Source organism: Tachysurus fulvidraco, chromosome 26 (genome assembly GCF_022655615.1).
Source record: "Tachysurus fulvidraco isolate hzauxx_2018 chromosome 26, HZAU_PFXX_2.0, whole genome shotgun sequence".
Classification (NCBI taxonomy): Eukaryota; Metazoa; Chordata; class Actinopteri; order Siluriformes; family Bagridae; genus Tachysurus; species Tachysurus fulvidraco.
This window is the reverse complement of record NC_062543.1, coordinates 5,857,810-5,877,939: the sequence shown is the minus strand read 5'-3', so window position 1 is coordinate 5,877,939 and position 20,130 is coordinate 5,857,810. Positions and strand designations below refer to the sequence as shown.

General features: G+C 39.5%; 2 protein-coding genes across 3 annotated transcripts; one reads left to right on the top strand and one right to left on the bottom strand.

Moving 5' to 3' along the window:
• Position 1: 1 nt before the first annotated feature.
• Positions 2–3,022, top strand: znhit3 (zinc finger, HIT-type containing 3). Of its 2 annotated transcripts, none has more exons than XM_027132891.2 (5): positions 2–296; positions 412–449; positions 1,461–1,526; positions 1,771–1,851; positions 2,521–3,022. In XM_027132891.2, exons 1-5 carry the CDS (start codon positions 229–231, stop codon positions 2,727–2,729), a joined length of 462 nt encoding a protein of 153 aa, XP_026988692.1. In that variant the 5' UTR covers positions 2–228; the 3' UTR covers positions 2,730–3,022. The 2 variants fall into 2 exon arrangements, with proteins under 2 accessions (XP_026988692.1, XP_026988691.1); XM_027132890.2 differs by having other exon boundaries at positions 1,768–1,851.
• Positions 2,990–19,835, bottom strand: LOC113634137 (unconventional myosin-XIX). Its single transcript, XM_027132885.2, has 23 exons — positions 19,603–19,835; positions 16,449–16,596; positions 15,652–15,800; positions 14,805–14,918; positions 14,592–14,718; positions 14,036–14,105; positions 13,122–13,224; positions 12,141–12,237; positions 11,911–11,987; positions 11,376–11,463; positions 10,934–11,102; positions 10,197–10,270; positions 9,868–10,103; positions 9,566–9,742; positions 9,302–9,439; positions 8,096–8,203; positions 7,954–8,024; positions 7,462–7,526; positions 6,560–6,717; positions 5,530–5,659; positions 5,328–5,413; positions 4,589–4,906; positions 2,990–4,364 (listed from the first exon to the last, which is right to left on the bottom strand). Exons 1-23 carry the CDS (start codon positions 19,705–19,707, stop codon positions 4,251–4,253), a joined length of 2,922 nt encoding a protein of 973 aa, XP_026988686.1. The 5' UTR covers positions 19,708–19,835; the 3' UTR covers positions 2,990–4,250.
• Positions 19,836–20,130: the final 295 nt, after the last annotated feature.

Sequence of the window (20,130 nt, the reverse complement as noted above, 5' to 3'; positions counted from 1 at the left end):
CATTGAAGTGTCCCAAATCTACACCATATGCTATAAAGTGCCCTAGATCAAGTCGCTTTGTTGTACACAACGTAGTGCGCCTACGTAGGGAGAAAGACTGCGTTTGGTATTCAGCGGAACCATATGGCGCATGATGGGACGCGTGTTTGTCAAACTTAATGTTTATTACGTGTTTTCTTGATTTTTTTTATGTTAGGAATTAAACTCGGATGTTTTTCTTGAGCAGTCATGGTGGTTTGTGTGGTGTGCAGTGAGCAAGTTCCCAAATACAGATGTCCTGTGTGCAGAATACGATAGTAAGTAAAGCCTGTGATATTTTACATTGTACGTGTATAAATAAATATATATTTAAATAATTTCCAGCCTGCTTAGTAGTTAAAAAAAAGTTAAACCATATTCTTTACGTTACAGCTGTTCTTTAGGGTGCTTTAAGAAACACAAAAACGATGGTAAGCCTTATAACCTTTTTTTTATTATTAAAGTTTACTTAGTTTTTTATAATTATTTATAAGGTACTAAGGTTGCTGAAAAGTCCAGCTTAGTGGTTAAGGTGTTGGATTACTGATCAGAAGGCAATGGGTTCGAATCCCAGGTCCACTGCTGGGCCCCTGAGCAAGGCCCTTAACCCTCAATTGCTCTGGATAAGAGTGTCTGCTAAAATGTATTTTTGTATGTTGATCATATTGGCTAGTAATAAATGTACTCAGTCCCCTTCATTGCACATGTCAATACACACATTTAGTGTATTAGTCTGCATTTGGCTTGTTTGGTTTAAGTGATGGTGAACCTTTATGGAATAATTTATGGGGGGTGACGTGGCTTAGTGGGTAGCACGTTCGCCTCACACCCCCAGGGTTGGGGGTTCGATTCCGACCTCCGCCTTGTGTGTGCGGAGTTTGCATGTTCTCCACGTGCCTCGGGGGTTTCCTCCGGGTACTCCGGTTTCCTCCCCGGTCCAAAGACATGCATGGTAGGTTGATTGGCATCTCTGGAAAATTGTCTGTAGTGTGTGTGTGTGTGTGTGAGTGAATGAATGAGTGTGTGTGTGCCCTGCGATGGTTTGGCACTCCGTCCAGGGTGTATCCTGCCTTGATGCCCGATGACGCCTGAGATAGGCACAGGCTCCCCGTGACCCGAGAAGTCAGATAAGGGGTAGAAAATGAATGAATGAATGTCGAATAATTTAAACCACAAAGTCACCTCAAACCCTTTTGAGTTGCTCAACTGTTCTGAAACGCATTTGCTACAAAAACTGAGGAAAGGATGACAAGGTATTAAAAAGAGATGAATCAGTTAAGATGTCTCTGGTCAAAATTTCATTATTAAGTAGTTGTAATTTTAACCTGCTTTTTTTTTTCTTACTTATTAACTCTATATACTCACACTTCTAGCACAAAAGTCATTTTGGTTATTTTAATGAGACATTTTTAGTCATATTTTTGTGTGTGCTGTATTTACAGACTCGTGCCAGCCCGTGCAAGAAGCCACACGTGCTGCACCGTGTCCAGATTCCTGTCAGAGTCGGGGTGTGTTTACTTTGTGTTAACATATTGCAGTGTCTTAAAAGTTGGGTTTTAAATCTCTTTAGTATTAAGTAATGTTTTGCACTATTTTTGTTTTGCTTGGACTTAACCTTGAGACTTATTTTTTGCCATTTGCACTATTTAAACTCAACTACATAACACTATTATAAACGTGCGTGACACGTTCCCCAACTCTGTGTCTGTTTTTTACTTTTTATAGACAAGTATTTGTGTACTATTTCAGCAGGAGAGCCGTGGGCAGATGATGACCTCCTAGATGAGGACAGTCAGTCTGACCGAGTTCCTCTGCACAAACTTCAGCTATTAGGTACTGTGTATATTTAGATCATCAAACAGCCGGCTGGATGGATAGATTTTCGTGTGTGTGTGTGTGTGTATATATATATATATATGTATTGCTGTGGCCATTGAAAGTGAAAAATAAAAATGGTTTGGGCTCAACATCTGGTGCTATCAGATGCTGATATCAAATTCGTAATAGTCTAATATTCAAAAAGGTCAGGATAAGGATATTTTGTTTTGTCTTGTTTTTTAAAGACAGCATAAACCATTTATGTTACTAGTTTGGACTAGGGACATGAGCAGATCTTCAAACAATACGTTTTTGTCATCATTTTATACTTTGATGTAATTCTACAATAGATATAAGCTGATTTGTGAAATCACCTCCCTTTCTTGATGAGCTGCTTTTATCTACAGAAATGTGTTATCGGTCACAAAAGGCTGCTACAGGATCTACAATGCGTCGGGATTTTACTCCATGTTGTACTTTCAGTTCATTAACTTTTTAAGCCACATCCGAACAGTTTTCCATCTGATGATGACCCTCAAAATAGTCATTATATAATCATTATTTACAAAAGCAAAAAGAAAAACACTTTACAGACATTTGAAATCTGTACTTGGGTGTTATTTTACATCTCTTGCCTAATCAGAAAACCTCCCCTGATTCTGATCGTACCTTGTCTCCACATAGGTGAATCTAAGGAACTGAGGACTCTGCTGCAGAATCCACACCTGAGGAACCTGATGCTGAGTGTCGATTCAGCTGCAGACAAATCCAAAGAGATGAAGAAAGCCATGCAGGAGCCGCTGTTTGTAGAGCTCGCTAACCAGTGCTTACAGATCATCGAACCAACAAAAGTACAAGCTCATGATGATGATGATGACAACGACGATGATTAGAAAATTGAGTAAGAACATCCACTCAGGCTTGCGCTTGAGGAAGAACAAGATGGACACGTGTTCGTGTGTACAGACGGCTTCCACTGGTCTTTAGGATCGTCCCGTCCTCAAATATGGAACATTTTAGTCTTCGCCGGATTACAGAAGTTAAAGACTCAAGACTCACTTACAAATACTGTTTATTATTAATAGTGTTATTTTAATAGTTTTTTTGGTCCACCTTTTGTTTCCTTCTCCCAATGATTTGTATTGTAAGCGAATAAAATGTGATCAATTTTATTTTGAAACATTAACGAGTAACAGAAACATGATGTTATAATACGTAGTAAAAGAACTGCTTGGTCATAAAATGTACCTGAAAAAGGCATTTAGTCTTAACACAAAATCATTAGATATTTGAATAAAACGAACAAAACCACCTTTCTTAATTCGGTTCCGCAAATCCGACATGCCGTATCAAATTTATTAGCTGGTTTACAGTCGGGATAAGAAACAGGACAAAATAACATTTTAGCCAAGTAATGTCTAAAGATTCTCCTGAACATATAACGACAGATTTACAGTGCATAAACATTGTAGATATAAATATATTAGGAACACTTGGACCTGGGGAAAAAACCCCAGCAAGTCAATTATATATATAAAATACATAGAAATCCATTGCTGCCTTAGTCATAAATGCTACTGTTCTTTATAAAAGTAGTGTTTTTGTTTGTCTGTGCAACGAGCATTAAATAAAGCAGAAAAGTACATCAAGTAAACAGTACAGTAAGTTTCCAGTTAATATCGAGTCCCCCCCTTTCCACCAAGTTATAATTCCTGATAGAAATCCGTGTTTTGATCACGTCTCGAGTGAAATAATTAAAGGAACAGCTGATCAGTCAAGACGTTCGATCTATTTTACGACTGAGTGGATCTTTAACTGTGTACTATTACCACAATATTACCTTTAAGAAGAATCTCAAATCAATCAAATAAATATTAGTGTGATCACAACCAAATAAGCAGTCGTTTGTATCTCTCAGGCAGGAATCATAATCGCAGAATAAATACGTATAAAATAGCCTACGGTCGTGTGCAGACTGTCATTTACAAAAGGCACGTATGTAATAACAGGGAATATATACAGCAACACAGAGACCTGAAGTTGTGGCAGACCTGAGCAGATGTGGCAGCTGGTGCATTGATTTGGGTAACGCTGGCTTTGGTCAATATTCGGGGCAATATTCAGAGGTGCTTGCGATTTTTACCCCAAAAAAAGTTACCCCAGATTTTCTGTCAATTTGAGCAAAGACGTATCGATGTATACGTTCAGCCAAAGCTTTCCCGTTTACATCCGTCAAACCCGAGTACAGCCATTAAAGAGGAGTCTCGAAGACGAACCCCGTGCTTGCACTTTCTCCTAATTCAAGTATTATTTGGTTTTGTTTTTAAAATGTACAAAGATTTGGAAAAGAAACTCCTCACAAAACATTTCTGCAACATCCTGGAGGAACTGTATGGAGTAAGAAGTACACACATTTATGATTTCTCCAGCAGAATCTGATTAAACCCAGTCACTTCGTCAGCATGGGATCCTGGGTACATGTCAGCATAGCGAAGAGGAGATCTCTGCGTGTGAAGCTTCACAGAACCCTGTAGAGAGAAGTGTACATTGAAAAAAAAAAACTGATGGATTAAAGAGAAAAATTGAATGTTCCAGGATAAACCCAGGAATCGGCAGATTGTGTCTGTTTGTTGTGTCTTTTACACTTTATACTGGGATAATAATGTTGTCAGGGATAAAACATGGGAAGGAATCTGATCTTGTTCGATATCAAATAACTTTTAGTGCTTTCTTAGATAAGTGAATGTCTGACCTGTGGCTGTGCCCGGATGGAGGCCACGCCGTGTCTGAACTGGTTGGTCTCCACTTTGTAGTCTTTGTTCCTGAAGGGGATCTTCAGTGTGGCCATGATAGACATGACCTTATGGAAACCTGTAGTGGTCAGAGTCACAGTGACGCCGGGGGTGAAGGTCATAGCCAGACCCAGAGGCAAGCTGCTGACGGCTGTAGGATAGGGCAAACTGGAGAGAGGCACAGAACCTCTCTGAATCAGCAAGGAGCGTGCCTGTTCTTCCTCCTGCAGGTCCTCGGCATCATCCAACTCCGCCTCAGCCAGGGAGTCCATCAAAGCCTGCGAGAAAGAAGAAATTGTTCAACCCGAAAATCTGCTAGTCAGCCTCGATCACGTCTCTTTATTTATATCCTGGTTTGTGAAAGGTGAGAATCCTGTGATGATATTTAGAGATCATCTTAATATATTTAAATGTTTAGCTAAACAAGCCAGTAGTGCCACTTTAAATACATTATAATACAATAATCAGGCTGTGTTTAACGTTCAAGTTTTCCACCTCAGCCAAAAACGAAGCCAAGTATGATGAAAGTAAATGAATGAAGTGTAGATAATGGAGTCAAGGTCAGGTAGGTAGGTAGGTACGTACGTACGTACGTACATACGTACATACATACATACATACATACATACATACATACATACATATAATAAATCATCAAAGATTCATAGTGCAAAATTTCAATTGTGTTAAAACACTCACCCTCCAAAACCTCCATTTATTCTGGATGACTGTAGCGGCTTTGCGCCATCTCCTCACGTCTCTCCGGACCAGCCATCCCCGTATCACTGAAATACACAGAAACACACGGAATATAGAGACAGAATTCTCTCAGACCATTGGCACTTCAACAGGCCACAACCAGGAATGTGAGGTGTACTGGATGTTGTAGATGTTGTTATACCTGCTTGTATAAAAGTGGCACACTTTGTCCTTGTGGCTCGCTGACGGTGTTGGTATCTACGCCAGTAGCACTGGATAGAGAAGGCCTTCTGAGAGCGCGCTCTGTACCTCTGCTCCTCCAATAACTCTAACTAGAGAAACACACACACACACACAGGTGAGAGCAGTCATTTCACAGAACTTCTCATTTCTGGGCACCTTTACGGCGGTCCGAACGCAAGTACGTGATCCGCTCACTCGATTCCATCCAACGTAACATGCATTGAGAACACAACATTTATTCATTCATTCATTTTCTACCGCTTATCTGAACTTCTCGGGTCACGAGGAGCCTGTGCCTTTCTCAGGCATCATCGGGCATCAAGGCAGGATACACCCTGGACGGAGTGCCAACCCATCGCAGGGCACACACACACTCTCATTCACTCACACACACAATTTTCCAGAGATGCCAATCAACCTACCATGCATGTCTTTGGACCAGGGGAGGAAACCGGAGTACCCGGAGGAAACCCCCGAGGCACGGGGAGAACATGCAAACTCCACACACACAAGGCGGAGGCGGGAATCGAACCCCCAACCCTGGAGGTGTGAGGCAAACGTGCTAACCACTAAGCCACCGTGCCCCCAGAACACAACATGATTCACCATATTTTTTATTTATTTATTTTAATCATTATAATTTTGGTGCCATTATGTGCAGTAAGGCCTCTCACCTCTTCTGTGTCCCACAACATTGCCTGCCACTCATGATACATGTGTGTTGTGATAAATAATGATATCGTTTACGGCTAAAACACATGCACAGGTTACTGTACTTCCTGAACCGGTGCAGTGCGAGTGGCATCCACATTCATGGTGCGAACAAACTCACACCACCTCCTCAGGTTCGGTACTGCGGTGCGCTTCAGGTTTCACGTTACCAATATTAAATATGAAAGCCTTCTCAGTTTAGGAACACTTTTGCCTTTTTTTGTATCACATCTTGAATTAGTCTTAATTTAATGCTAAGAAAATTGATGTGGAGTTACCATGACATGCGTCAGGAACACTTTGGTCTTCCCACAATGCACCATCACGTTGTTGTTGTTGGATGTGCAGTTAGGAGCAGAAGAATTGGTCCTCAGGACTGCATTCAATATGTCTTGTACAGCGGGGCCTAGAGCGATCTCAGGCTCATTGTCAGTTCCTAGAATTGAAGAAAGTCCGTTATTGTGGAGTTGTAGATCCTACAAACTACACTATCTGATCTTTTAAGGGAAGTCGTGGCCTAATGGTTAGAGAGTCTGACTCTCAACCCTAGGGTTGTGGGTTCGAGTCTCGGGCCGGCCACGACTGAGGTGCCCTTGAGCAAGGCACCGAACCCCCCTAACTGCTCCCTGGGTAATGTAGCATAAATGGCTGCCCACTGCTCTGGGTGTGTGTTCACGGTGTGTGTGTGTGTGTGTGTGTGTGTGTGTGTGTGTTCACTGCTGTGTGTGTGCACTTTGGATGGGTTAAACACAGAGAACAAATTCTGAGTATGGGGTCACCGTACTTAGCTGTATGTCACGTCACTCACTTTAGTTATAGACTGCAATCGGTGTTTCCAGTATTAAAAAAACAAGCCTGAGGTGAAAGAGGCAAGTGAAAAACTCTCTGAGATGATATTAGGAAGACACTTTGAGAGGAACCAGACTCAGAAGAGAAACTCATCTTCATTTGGGTGACACTGGACAGTAAGTAATATAAATGCAAATAATTTCCTTTCTAAAATATATAGTTTATACTCGAGTGGAATTGTACAACCAAGAGCTCCTGAGGAACTAATAGGTCAGGGTCATTTCTGCGTCCCCTTAGGGTGGGAAGGATAGGACGAGCAGAGAACTGCAGATACAGGAAAGGAAAGAAAGCAAGACATTCAAGAACAGAAATGAGATACTGTCTGTATCACCTCGAGTCAGGAGTCTGGTGTTGGTGATCAACCCGTAACGCTGGACAAAGTTGTCATAGGGAACCCTGTGTTGGATAGAATTAAAAAAAAAAAAGTGTTTGTATAGAATTTAAAAATATATATAAATGAATACATATACTGTAAAATATCTCTAACGACATACATTATCTTCATCCTAACAATTATCCCAAACAACGAACCAAAAACAAGAATTAACAGCAAATTTATTTCATTTTTTTTTTTTAAATAATTTAGAAATATCCCATTAAAAAAAAAAAAAATTCCAAAAAGAGTTCCAAATTTTGGTCTGTTCTAATTCCCTCTCTCTCATTTTTAATTTTAGACAACTTTTTTGTCATTTCCTTGAAGGAACACTATGAAACCTCACATTAAATGTCTTATTAAACAACCGTCTTTATTTTGGCATAAAGTAACGAGATTTTTCCCCCGGATGTCACACGACTGGTCTAATGGGCCAGAACGGTGTGTTACCTGATAGGGAAACCTGCAGCACTGATGTGGATGGTCTCCACTATTCCACATGCCTCCAGCTGGGTGATGACCTACAAAGAAAGCAAACATCAAATACATAGAACACGTGCAATCGGACGACGTGTTGTTTGTTGCCCCTTACCTCTTCCTTCTTGAAGGTAAGCGGCTTGCAGTCGGGGTTGGGTTTAATGCAGCGTGTGTAATGAGGAGTGGTGCTGTGCAGAATCTTCATCAAATTCTCCAAGGAGTTCTACAAAACCCGATATTTAAAAAACAATTGCAATTTAGTAATTTAGCTCTACAAGATTGTGTCTAATGCCTGAGAAATAAGAAGCTATTTCACAATCTTTCTCCCTTCAGCTCAACGCAGCTATCGGCTTCCACCTAATAACTAAACATCGGCATTAGACGCCATTCTATAGGGGAGACCAGGGACAGTTGTAACATTTTTTGCAATTTTTTAGCAATACATCAAAAACCATTTTTACTGGAATAACCAATTTGTTATATTATAAACTTCAATCCATCAACTGCTGAAGCTTTGTATTTAAGTGGTTTTATGAAATATGTACAGGTTGCAAAATTGATTTTAATACAGTCTCTCCACTGTTACAACCGTCACAGTGTACAGGGACGGTTGTAACGCATGTCATCTCATGTGAGCTAGCTTGACTGCTAGTTTGACACTTGTTAGCCGTTTATATTTTTAGCTTACAGAATAGTTATTCTAATAATACGTGTTTGAATCCATATACATTTGATCCTATAACAGCATCCAAAAAAGTACATCAGAAAGAAAAGTAATTTTTTTTACCTCAAAAACAATCTTTTGTAGATAACTCCATCAGGAAGATTCAAATGTGGCGCCCTTTATGGCAAAAATGGAGGGAAACTAACTGAGCATGTGCACAGTGAGTGTCATCACTCTAGGTTGTTTCTGATTGGAGGAATTCAAGGTGTTACAACCGTCCCATGTTACAACTGTCCCTGGTCTCCGCTACTGTATCGTACGTTACTGCTATTATCTACTAATTATTTGCAAGTACTTGCACTTTACCTCAACTATCTATACACATGATTGCTATTTGCACATCTGTCTTTAGTGTAAACGCTTTAAATACCTGCTCGATTTATACAGAAGTTTATGAAAGTAAACTAGATGAGCAATGCTCGGAGATTGGTTTTGTGAAACCGCTTTAAACCTGTAATTAGTGGCTTTAAGAATAGCTCAGTCTAAAACAAACACACACAGTTGTATGACTCCATTCCAGGAAGTGCAAAAGACCGATTTAGTCCTTGCTATTAATGGATTGCTACTTTTTGTCCACTACTTTCATGTGTAGTTTACCTTGAATTTGGAGACGACGGTGACGACTCTGCTGTGGCCGCGAGGGTTTACTTCGGTGTCGGAGTCTGCAAACAGGCTCTGCAGAAGAGGATCCACAGATTTCTTCAGCAAGCTGAGGAGTTCAGGTGGGACTGGATCCTACACACAGGGGAAAAATGTTTCAGGTTTCAACACTTCATGTTTTAACACTCAAAAGCCCCGAAAGACAAATAAGCGTGGAATCTACGTGACCACTGTGAGCTCATACACGTATATCCGCTGTACCTTATTCTTCTCCATCATGCCCTCGATCTGGTAGCTAACTTTGCCTGCGTAATGCGCCACAACAAAATGCGGTTGCTTGCTAAACTTGTCCCAGCTCATACTGCCGTTCTCAGAAAGCTCCTTCTGCAAACGCTCCCGGAACTGCTTTGCGTCGGACGCCCTGTTCAGACGGCACTCCTGGAAGACAAACCGAATCGTATGACACAATAATGTGCTCTAATGCATTAACATACAGTAGGACTGAATACAAAAATCAATCCAATCCCATAATCTTGAGTATGTTCTCATATTCAGGACTAAACCTCATTAAGCAGGGAGAAAATGCAGGTGGGATTTCCCTCAATCAAATCCAGGCAGCTCTGGTTATCCTGGTAGCGGACGAAAGACCACTGCAGTCCCTCGGACACGTATTCCTCCTGCTGCGCCTTCAGATAGTGAGCTACAAAGTGCTGCTGCAGCTTCTCATTAGCGTAGTTAATACACAGCTGCTCCAAGTTGTTCAGTAGGAAACACTCAAAGCCATAAACATCCAAAAGGCCTGCAAAGAAAAAAAAAAACATATGCAGGTCCTGTGTCACGTAAAAAAGAGCAAAAACAGAAGGTCGAGGGAGAGGAAGAGCAAGTTATATACCAATGAAGTTGCACCACGTGGAGTCATCTGCGGACATGCTGACGTTGATGAAGCCGACCAGCCAATCGAACAGTCTGTCAGACGAAAAGAAAAACATATAAATAATAAATCATTTCAAACGAACTGGCCCAGGTCTATCCTCCAATAATTAGAAATGATGTTCAACGATTGACATTACAGTTTCACAGAAATGCAAATTAAAGCGTTTGAATGCTTTAATGAAAAGAATCAGAAGAAACAACAGAAAAAAGAAAAAAAAAATACGGAAAAACAAAGAAAGGAAAGAATAAGTAAAAATAGAATAAAAAACAAAAGAGTAAAAGAAAAAAAATGAAATAATAAAAGTTCGAAAAGGTTCAAATTATACATAGAAAATAATCATTAAAAAAATAAAATAAAATGAAAAAAAGAGAAAAGAAACAATTTCAAGGATCACCTTTGAAAAAGGATTATTTACCTATTATTTATGATTTATGATTTATTATTTAAGGATTATTTACCTATTATTATTTATGATTTATTATTTAAGGATTATTTACCTATTATTTAAGATTTATTATTTAAGAATTATTTACCTATTATTATTTGCCTTCTTTTCAAGAAGAATTTACCAACAACAAAATATGACACAGCATTAAATAATCCATAATCTGACACACTGTTGTGTACAAGCCCGGCCTTAAGTTTTAACTACCATGCAGTTGTGTTAATGTTGTGTAGTGGTGTACAAGGCTCACCGTGCGTAGATGACTTTAGCGAGACAGTCCCTGCGCACAACACACTCGCTCTGTGAACAGGGTTTGAGCAGAGCGCTCTGCTTTCCTGCACGCAGCGTCCGGACGCTCACACACTCCTGCAGCTCATCTGCCGGCACACGTAACAGGGCTGCCGTCTTCTCTAGAAAACCTGCATACATAATAAACAAGCAGAAAGTCACACACACAAAGCTCTAGCTCTTAAACTCAGCTAAAATTCATTTTAACATAAAACACAACTTGTACCTGTTTGAGCCTTTTCTACACTACGTAAACTATGTAAACTTTTTATCCCTGATGTCTTTTCTGACGTACAGTAACAACACAGAACCCTAAACTAATCAAATTCATCAGGAGAACAAAGACAATGTTAGGATATTTTTCTACAGGCAGCAAGAGATCAGTCTACGGCATTCATATTTACTTTTGGACTGTTGATCGAGGCCACAGGGCTCAGACTCAGGAGCAGGACTGAAGTTCACATTCCCCAGCTGCAAAAGACCTGCCAGGATCTACAGGATTACATTAAAATCAGAAAGTCACAAAGAATCTTAGAGCTCACGATTAATGACATATAACACGGTCATCTTTAGAATTACAGCCAGTGTTTAAAGCCAAGGAAACATTGTCTAAAATAAACATTACACGTGAATATTTATATTCTCCATGACTAACCATTTCTACAGAATATTTCCATAAGAACTGTTTTCCCTCAAAAAATATTCTTTACATGTACAGTATTTACAAAATTCTTCACAATATATTTATTGAAAAGGCTCATTAAAAAAAATAACCCATACTAAAGAAAGAATGCTGCAATAAAAAAAATGCCAAAATAAAAAAAAAATTATAATAATAAACCTCTGAATTTGTTGACACTCATAATACAACTCAATGCATTCCTTATTTACATGGGTGCCAATAATTTTGTTTCTGAGAGTAATAAGGGCAGAATTTACCCTGAAAATCTGTGCACGCTTGTGTGCGTCAATGCCAAGGCTGATCATGGCTTCAACTGTCTCCTGGAAGCAATCCTCTATAGTGATATTAAAGAAAAATAAATAAATAGAAAGAAGAATTTATTTAAAATAAATAAATAAATAAATAAATAAACAAATAAATAAATAAATATTATTATTATTATATAATCAAAGCAGACAAATATGAAAAAAGATAGAATGAAGGAGACCTTCTAGGGTTTTCTCTGCATTTGGCAACCAGGTAAACTTCTGTCCATGTGGCATCTCCCACTCCTGCCTCTGTTCTTCTGTGGCCCCCTTCATCATCTAAACGACACATAAAGCAAACAATCAGCTCATTTACAATTTTCCACAAACTTAAGACAATTATTACATCATCAGATGTGACGTTTCATAATACGGTATGTAAAAATAGTGCTACTATTTCCTTCGAGAATATTTTACTAGTGCGAGTCAAACCCATTGCTGAGTTTATACACAACAGAGAGACAGTTGTGTTGACTTATTTCACTCCTGTCCAGGCAGCAGGGTTTAAACGAATGCACTCTAATACGTTAGTGTTTATCGTAAAAACTGACAACGGGACAAATCATTGACATTGTCAACTTTTCCTCTGATGAAATGATTATTTAGGGATTTAAGCCAGGACTCTTCAGTCTTAGCTCTTTATAACAGTCAGTGCTACAGCGGTGAGAAGGTTGTTTTTTTTTGTATTGTACGTTTTCCGATCTTTCAGAACGACAGCTTCGGCAGTTTCTCTGGAACATGACACTTTTTTATCTTATATACTTCAAAAGAGAGCAAGAAGCAAAAATGAATAAAAAATAAAAAAAGAATAACTTTTTCTTTAATTAACAGAAAAAAGTAGAATCGTAGTCAATCTGTAATGAAGCTGTTTGTTTCAAACAACACGTCCTAGTCCTGTTTTATTCCTTACTACACACATTTTTTTTGTTTTTACTTGTTAATTATCCTTAATGCAAGACCCCTTAATGCACGATTTGTTTCTTGTGATGCCTCACTCAGAGTACTGGGGGTTGCAGCATACTATGAGTCATATTTGTATTTGGAAATATGATTATATTGTGATTCTATCTGAATTTTGGGATTCCCTCGAGTTGTTTGGCATCACCAGGTATCGCACTGATTTTGCCAGGCAAGGATTGGTTAAATAAAGAAAGCGTATTTACCTGGTAAAATATGTGGAAATTCCTCTCATTAGGAGCTTGAAATGCCACCCTGGTCTTCTCTAGGAGATACGTTTGCACTGAGGCTCCTACCAACAACTGAGAACTGTATGACAAATGACAAATATCTCTCATTAGATTTTAGCCTGCGTTTTCACAAGTACACAAGTCCCTGATGTCGCTCTAGGTTTGTCTCTTGTGAATGTGTATCGTCTGGCTTTTAACTTCTGTTATTTCAGCGTTTTATACGCTCTGTGTTCACCTGCACTAATTTAGAATCACATCAGGCTCTGAGAGCGAGCGGTTAACATCATCCACAAATATTTCCCTGATTAACTGATCACTCGTTGATGCATCATTTTAGGTTTATGTTCACATAAAGAAGGCTTTAAGCATCTATATAGAATAAAAGTCTTGTGCTACGGTTGTACATGTCTATCTAGACACAGTGCAAAAAGGATAAGTCTGATATCCATTCTATCCATCAGTCATATTCCGGTGTACATCTAAGTGATAAAGGATAAAGTGCAATGCACGGACGTTAGTGATGGTTTGTTTGGACTGTAATAAAAAAATTAAAAAAATAATACTATATATATATACTGCTGTATTTACAATGCATTTTAATAATCACAGAAAAACCAAGGAGAATATTAGACAGCAAAATGATTCATTTTAATACACGTTTACTTGTGAACTAAATTCAGGATTGGCCCAAAAGTATGGACTAGATCTAACTAATCATTTGATTGCGTGTATGTTGCAGTAAGCTTGATATAAAACCGAGACAAAAGTTACTGTCACAACTTGAGACAAACGAAGCAGACTTTTACAGTGTGTGGGATCGAATTGCAGCTTGTCACTTTTGTTGTGTGTTTGTGTAACTGTTGGACTGGTGTGAAACCGCACAGACTGACCCGTTCAGCTGAAGCTGGATGTACTTTCCGAAGCGGCTGCTGTTGTTGTTGCGTAAAGTGCAAGCGTTGCCTGTATAGGACAAAGGGGGGAAAAATATCCTGTTCAGGCTGAAATGTAATGCAGAGTCTCACAAACGAGAAGCAAGAGCATGAGGATGAGAAGTGGAATATGTTCCGAAACTATCCACATGTTTTCCATCCACGAAGCACTGCCCTGCTACTAGCCACAGCATATGAACATGACAATTTTTGGAGTTGACTGTATTGACTGGTATTATTTTTCAGCTCTGGTTCGGATGGAAAGATCTACAGTGTGCTGCTTTCCCTGCCTCAGTAAGTATCTAAGCCTAACCTTGCTTATTATTTCTTGCTTTTCTTTCCCTACAAACCACCAAATTGACTCACTAATTCATGGCTCATTTTTTCTTTCCTTCCATCTTTCCTTCAGTCATGTCATCTCTCTCTCTCGCTCCCTCACGTGCTCTCTCTTCCTCTCTCATTCGCTCTCTCCTTCGCTCTCCCTTTCTCCGTCATTCACTCTCTCTTTCTCTCTCACCAAAGGCTTCCATAATGGGGTTGGAGTCCAGCACTCGTCTCTCTATCCTCTCCACCATGTACTGGCACTTCGGAGACGAGGCAGCCACTGTGGCGTAATACTTCATGAGGCAGCGTGAAGTCCACGTCTAGAGAGAAACACAATGACGCTAATTCAACAAGATGAGTCAAAGTGAGTCTAGCAATAAAAAAACCACAATGAGACTCTACCCACCTTCCCGGCTCCACTCTCCCCTGAGACCACTAGTGATTGGTTGACAGGTTCAACCTGGCCCTGAACATTCCTGTACGCCTCTTCGGCTACAATGAAGATGTGCGGCTTGAAGTCCTGCACGAAACCCAGAAAAGGACAAATCTAGCTTTCAGAAACCCTGATCATAAATGTCAAGATAATATTATATACAATTTAATGTACTTATAACCAGGCACTAACATGGTCCGCACACTGCCATATGTAGTGATGTTAATTAAATCAGATAGCCTTGTGATTTATATTACAATTCTATTTCTTTTACACTTCCTGAAGTTTGCTGAAGCATAAAATGCACTCAAATGGCAACACAAACACTAGAACAAGGTTTTTCAAGGTGACACCGCAGTAACAAAACACCAAATACCCTGCAGTATATAACCAGCACATTGGATAAATCTTCTGTGCACACAATGTCAAGTAATTCTCATGTTTGCCAATAATGTCTGACTGACAACATTATAGTAGAACACAAAAAATACTTGGTGCAAGGTTATGATCCATCACTCATTCTGCTTTTGTGTTCATGCTGCCTGCACTCCAACCAGGCAAATATTTACTCAGTGCTACTGCTAGTGGAGGCTGATTATTTGTTTATATAATCTGATCATATCAGATACTTTGCAGAAAAAAACTCTGTACTGATTCATGAACTACTGCGACACATATGTTTTAGCCCATATGATTGACCTCAATACTGTCAACGGTTCCAATAATTTTGGATTTTTCAACATAAGGATAAGAATATCACTACAGATCCAGTAACTGATGCAGTGTACATACTGTATATAGGAAGAGACTGGATGTGTACCTGAGGTTGGGAAGCTGAGTGATACTCGCGCATCATGTCAAGAGAGTAAAGGTAAGGAATGGGCTGGAAGGGGTTCAGTGCCACCAGCGTGCAGCCAGCATGGGTGTAAAACACACATGCGCTGTAACGTGCCTGCAGGCATTTTAGCACTGTTGCACACACACACACACACACACACGCACAAAATTATTTATTAATGTTATTGGGTTCATGTGAAAAAAAGGTATGCACTTTTAGGTCAGGCCAGGTCAGGTCAGGAAAGGAAAGGAAAGGAAATGAAAGGAAAAAAGAAAGAAGGAAAGAAAAAGGGAAAAGGAAAAAGAAAGGAAGGAAGGAAGAAGGAAAGGAAAAAGAAAGGATGGAAGGAAAAAGGGAAAAAAGGGGAAAAGGAAAAAGAAAAAAGAAAGAAAGGAAAGAAGAAGGAAAGAAAAAAGGAAGGAAGGAAGGAAGGAAGAAAGGAAGGAAGGAAGGAGTGAAAAAGTAAGGAAAGCTTAAAGAGTGGAAAGAGTGAGTGAGAAAGGAAGGGAAGGAAAGAGAGGGGGAGGAAGGGAAGGAAAGAAGGGACATTCAATTAAAATGAATTAAAATGTAATCGGGATAATCTACTACTAATGTCTAATATTAAATCTCCTTTAGGAGACTGAAGAAGTAAAATAATGAGTATAATAATAATAATAATAATAATAATGAGTATCATGCAAATGTGACTTCAGTCACAATACAGACTTGTACAAATTATGCAATGGTGTAAACAGAGTTGTCGGCTTGGTTTCGTGTGTGTGTGTGTGTGTATGTACCTGTGGTTGGGGTTACAGGGTTGACTTTGGTCAGGTCATCGTAAGTGTGGAGCTCAGCCTCGTTTACTAAAAAAGTTCTGACATCTCCTTCTAGTGAGTCATTGAGAGACTTCCTGCGAGTTTGAAGCCGCTCGGTCATTCCGTTTACCTGAAGAGAACACACACACACACACACACACACACACACACACCACAATAAATTTAAAGTATGATATCTAACGTCAGAATATGTCTTACATTATATAATATAATTAGATTAAATTGTCGGTATTTTATAACAAATGATAAAACCATTGTTATTTGTCAGTTCATCTTATTATCTGTTCATTTATCTGTCTATCAGTGGGCTGTAGATGAGGAAGAGGAGATCTCTGTGATCTCATCCTGTATTGACACACTGCAGACATGTTGTTGCAAAGCAAAGCCGGAGCGAGAGCAAGACGGGCCACGCAACGCAAAGACAAAACTATTTATGCACCTGCACCAGCGAAGGAATGCAAGCTTGTGTAATCCTTCATGACAACACGTGTACACACACGTACACACAAACACGCACACACACGGTACAACAATACAGTCTGTCCGAGACCACATTTCCAAGCTATATTTGAAGATTAGAATCGGCTGTAGCCGCAGATTCCTGGTCAGGTGTGGACTCGTGATGTATTCTTCTGCAGTTGTAGCCCTTCCGCCTCAAGGTTCAACATGCTGGGCATTCTGCTCACTACAGTTGTAGTGTGGTTACTTGTCCTTACTTATCCTAGCTTTCTTGTCCTCTGACTTCTCTTTTTTTGCCTACAAAACTGTAACTCACTAGATTTTTTGTTCTTGTGTGATTTTATGCATTGTACTGCTGCCACTTGATTGGCTGATTAGATTCTTGCATGATGGACCTAAGTGAGTGCCAATACCATAAAACCCTAGCGTATGTCAGATAGGTGCCAAGCATCCCTAAGCAAACAGAGAGGCAAAAGACCAGTGTGATTGCTTCTTAATATTATGAAGCTACATTCCCAACTTCTTGTTTTCTATGTGCTCAAGACAGAGGCTTGAGATTTTCCCTACACAGAGTTATCCATACGATGCAAAAGTAAGCACTACCAGAAGTAACGCTGTGGTTTCAGTGATGTGGCTTTTCACATTCCATACCATAAATATCATAAATGCTAAAGTTAAACTATAGATTTTTGCACCTGAGGATGGGGGCACATTTTTATTGCCCAAGATGCAAGCATTCTAAACCCCCAAAAGGGCAAAATATGAACTTTATATGATAGTCAAAGGCACAATACGTTGACTTTTCCCCAGATGAAAGATGCACTATATGACCTAAAGTTTGTGAACCCTTGACCATGCGATCCATTCCAGATTTAGTTCCCCTTAGCTGCTACATTAAGCTCCACTCTTCTGGGAAGGATTTTCACCAGATTTTGGAGCGTGGCTGTGGGGATTTGTGTTTAAGAGCTCTAATAAAGATGCTGTACGAAGACTCATGCATCCCTGAGGTGTTCAGTAGTGTTGAGGTCAGGGCTTTTTGAGGGCCACTTGAATTCTTCCACTCCAAACTTGGCAAACCATGACTTCATGGACCTCGCTTAGTGTACAGGTTCAGTGCAGGAAGATTGTAATGCTAAAGAATACAAAGACATTTACAATTATGTGCTTCCACCTCTGTGGTAACACATTGGGGAAGAATCACATGTGGGTGTGATCATCAAGTGTCCACAAACTTTATCCCCCTGTTTTGACTGTGCGCGGACACTGCCGGGACAAACAGCATCTCGAATTAACAAACATACTGTGGCCTGAGACTTGAGTCGTAGGTTAATACAATTATCTCCTCTTAATAACTAGTCTCTGGTTTAGGTGCTCCAGAACTTTTTATTGGATTTGAGGATTAAAAAAGGGCGACAGCAGGTTCAGTCGCCAACTAACAACAATCCTGAACTCAGGTTGCTGTTCTGAGTCTCCTCCCATATGCTCGTATATCGGGTATATGTGTGAATGTAAGTTCCTGGTGTCCAATGATGGACTATAACTGTGTTCCTGAGACGGGTTTTGGAACAACTATGGCTCTGAAGGTGAATCAATCAACAAATAAATAAATAGATAGATAGATAGATAGATAGATAGATAGATAGATAGATAGATAGATAGATAGATAGATAGATAGATAGATAGATAGATAGATAGATAGATAGATAAGACAGACAGACAGACAGACAGACAGACAGACAGACAGACAGACAGACAGAGACAGGCAGATACACAAACAGACACACAGACAGAGATACACAAACAGACACACAGACAGACAGATACACAAACAGACATACAGACAGACAGATAGATAGACAGGCAGATACACAAACAGACACACAGACAGATAGATACACAAACAGACACACAGACAGACAGATACACAGACAGACAGACAGATACACAGACAGACAGACAGACACACAGACAGATACACAGACAGACAGACAGACAGACACACAGACAGACAGATACACAGACAGACAGACAGATACACAGACAGACAGATACACAGACAGACAGATACACAGACAGACAGACAGATACACAGACAGACAGACAGATACACAGACAGACAGACAGATACACAGACAGACAGATACACAGACAGACAGATACACAGACAGACAGACAGACACACAGATACACAGACAGACAGACAGACACACAGACAGACAGATACACAGACAGACAGACAGACACACAGATACACAGACAGACAGACAGACAGACAGACAGACAGATACACAGATACACAGACAGACAGACAGACAGATAGACAGACAGACAGACAGACAGACAGACACACAGATAGATAGATAGATAGATAGATAGATAGATAGATAGATAGATAGATAGATAGATAGATAGATAGATAGATAGATAGATTTAGAGTTAGTTCGATAAGTTGGACAACAGCATAAATAAATCAGGTGATATCTTAACTTTTAAACCTATTTATCCATAATAAAAGAAGGCGAAAGACTTGTTACACCATTTAAATTTAATTTAATGATCAAATACAAAAGTGATATCTAATGACAATACACTTCCTTTTTAATTATAATATCATTAAAGTGTCAGATGTCAGTAATGACAGTAAAGTGCACTTTACCTTCTTTGTACTTCCACCTTGTACAAAACTCACAGATTCGCCATCTGTTCTGCCTCCAGACACGTTTTCAGTCCTGAAGAAAAGTTTCTGCTTGACTTTTGCCATAGTACAATGATCAGGACTGTCCTTTTGTCCAGAAAGCCTGCTTTTCTTTCCTACTTCTGAGTCAGAAAATTCCACAGTGAAGGACAAAATATTCTTCCACGCCTAACACACAATCCTGACAAACCCCGCCTCCAGCTCTACGACAGATCTGATTGGTTACACGTGATCAAGACCACGCCCATTATTGCGTTTAAACAAAGGTAATCAGGTACATTAATTTTACACGAAGTGTTATCCGTTAAATTATTCATGACTGTGATTCAGTAAATAAATATATATTAAATATATATTATATATTAAAAGACGTATTAATTATTATACTGTAGTAGTTTTAGCTGTTACTGAATAATTAATATTACAGAAAAATATTTTCCTACTTAAATCTCTATAAAGGTTCATATTGGTGTCTGTTTCACCTAGTAC

Excerpts from the sequence above, each read along its gene's own strand:
- znhit3 (XM_027132890.2), top strand. The coding sequence starts at position 229 with ATGGTGGTTTGTGTGGTGTGCAGTGAGCAAGTTCCCAAATACAGATGT. Across the intron at positions 450-1,460 it reads TAAGAAACACAAAAACGATG|ACTCGTGCCAGCCCGTGCAA; the intron begins GTAAGCCTTATA and ends CTGTATTTACAG. Across the intron at positions 1,852-2,520 it reads GCACAAACTTCAGCTATTAG|GTGAATCTAAGGAACTGAGG; the intron begins GTACTGTGTATA and ends GTCTCCACATAG.
- LOC113634137 (XM_027132885.2), bottom strand. The coding sequence starts at position 19,707 with ATGGCAAAAGTCAAGCAGAAACTTTTCTTCAGGACTGAAAACGTGTCT. Across the intron at positions 15,801-16,448 it reads CCCTGTAACCCCAACCACAG|TGCTAAAATGCCTGCAGGCA; the intron begins GTACATACACAC and ends TGTGTGCAACAG. Across the intron at positions 4,907-5,327 it reads ATAAATGGAGGTTTTGGAGG|GCTTTGATGGACTCCCTGGC; the intron begins GTGAGTGTTTTA and ends TCTTTCTCGCAG.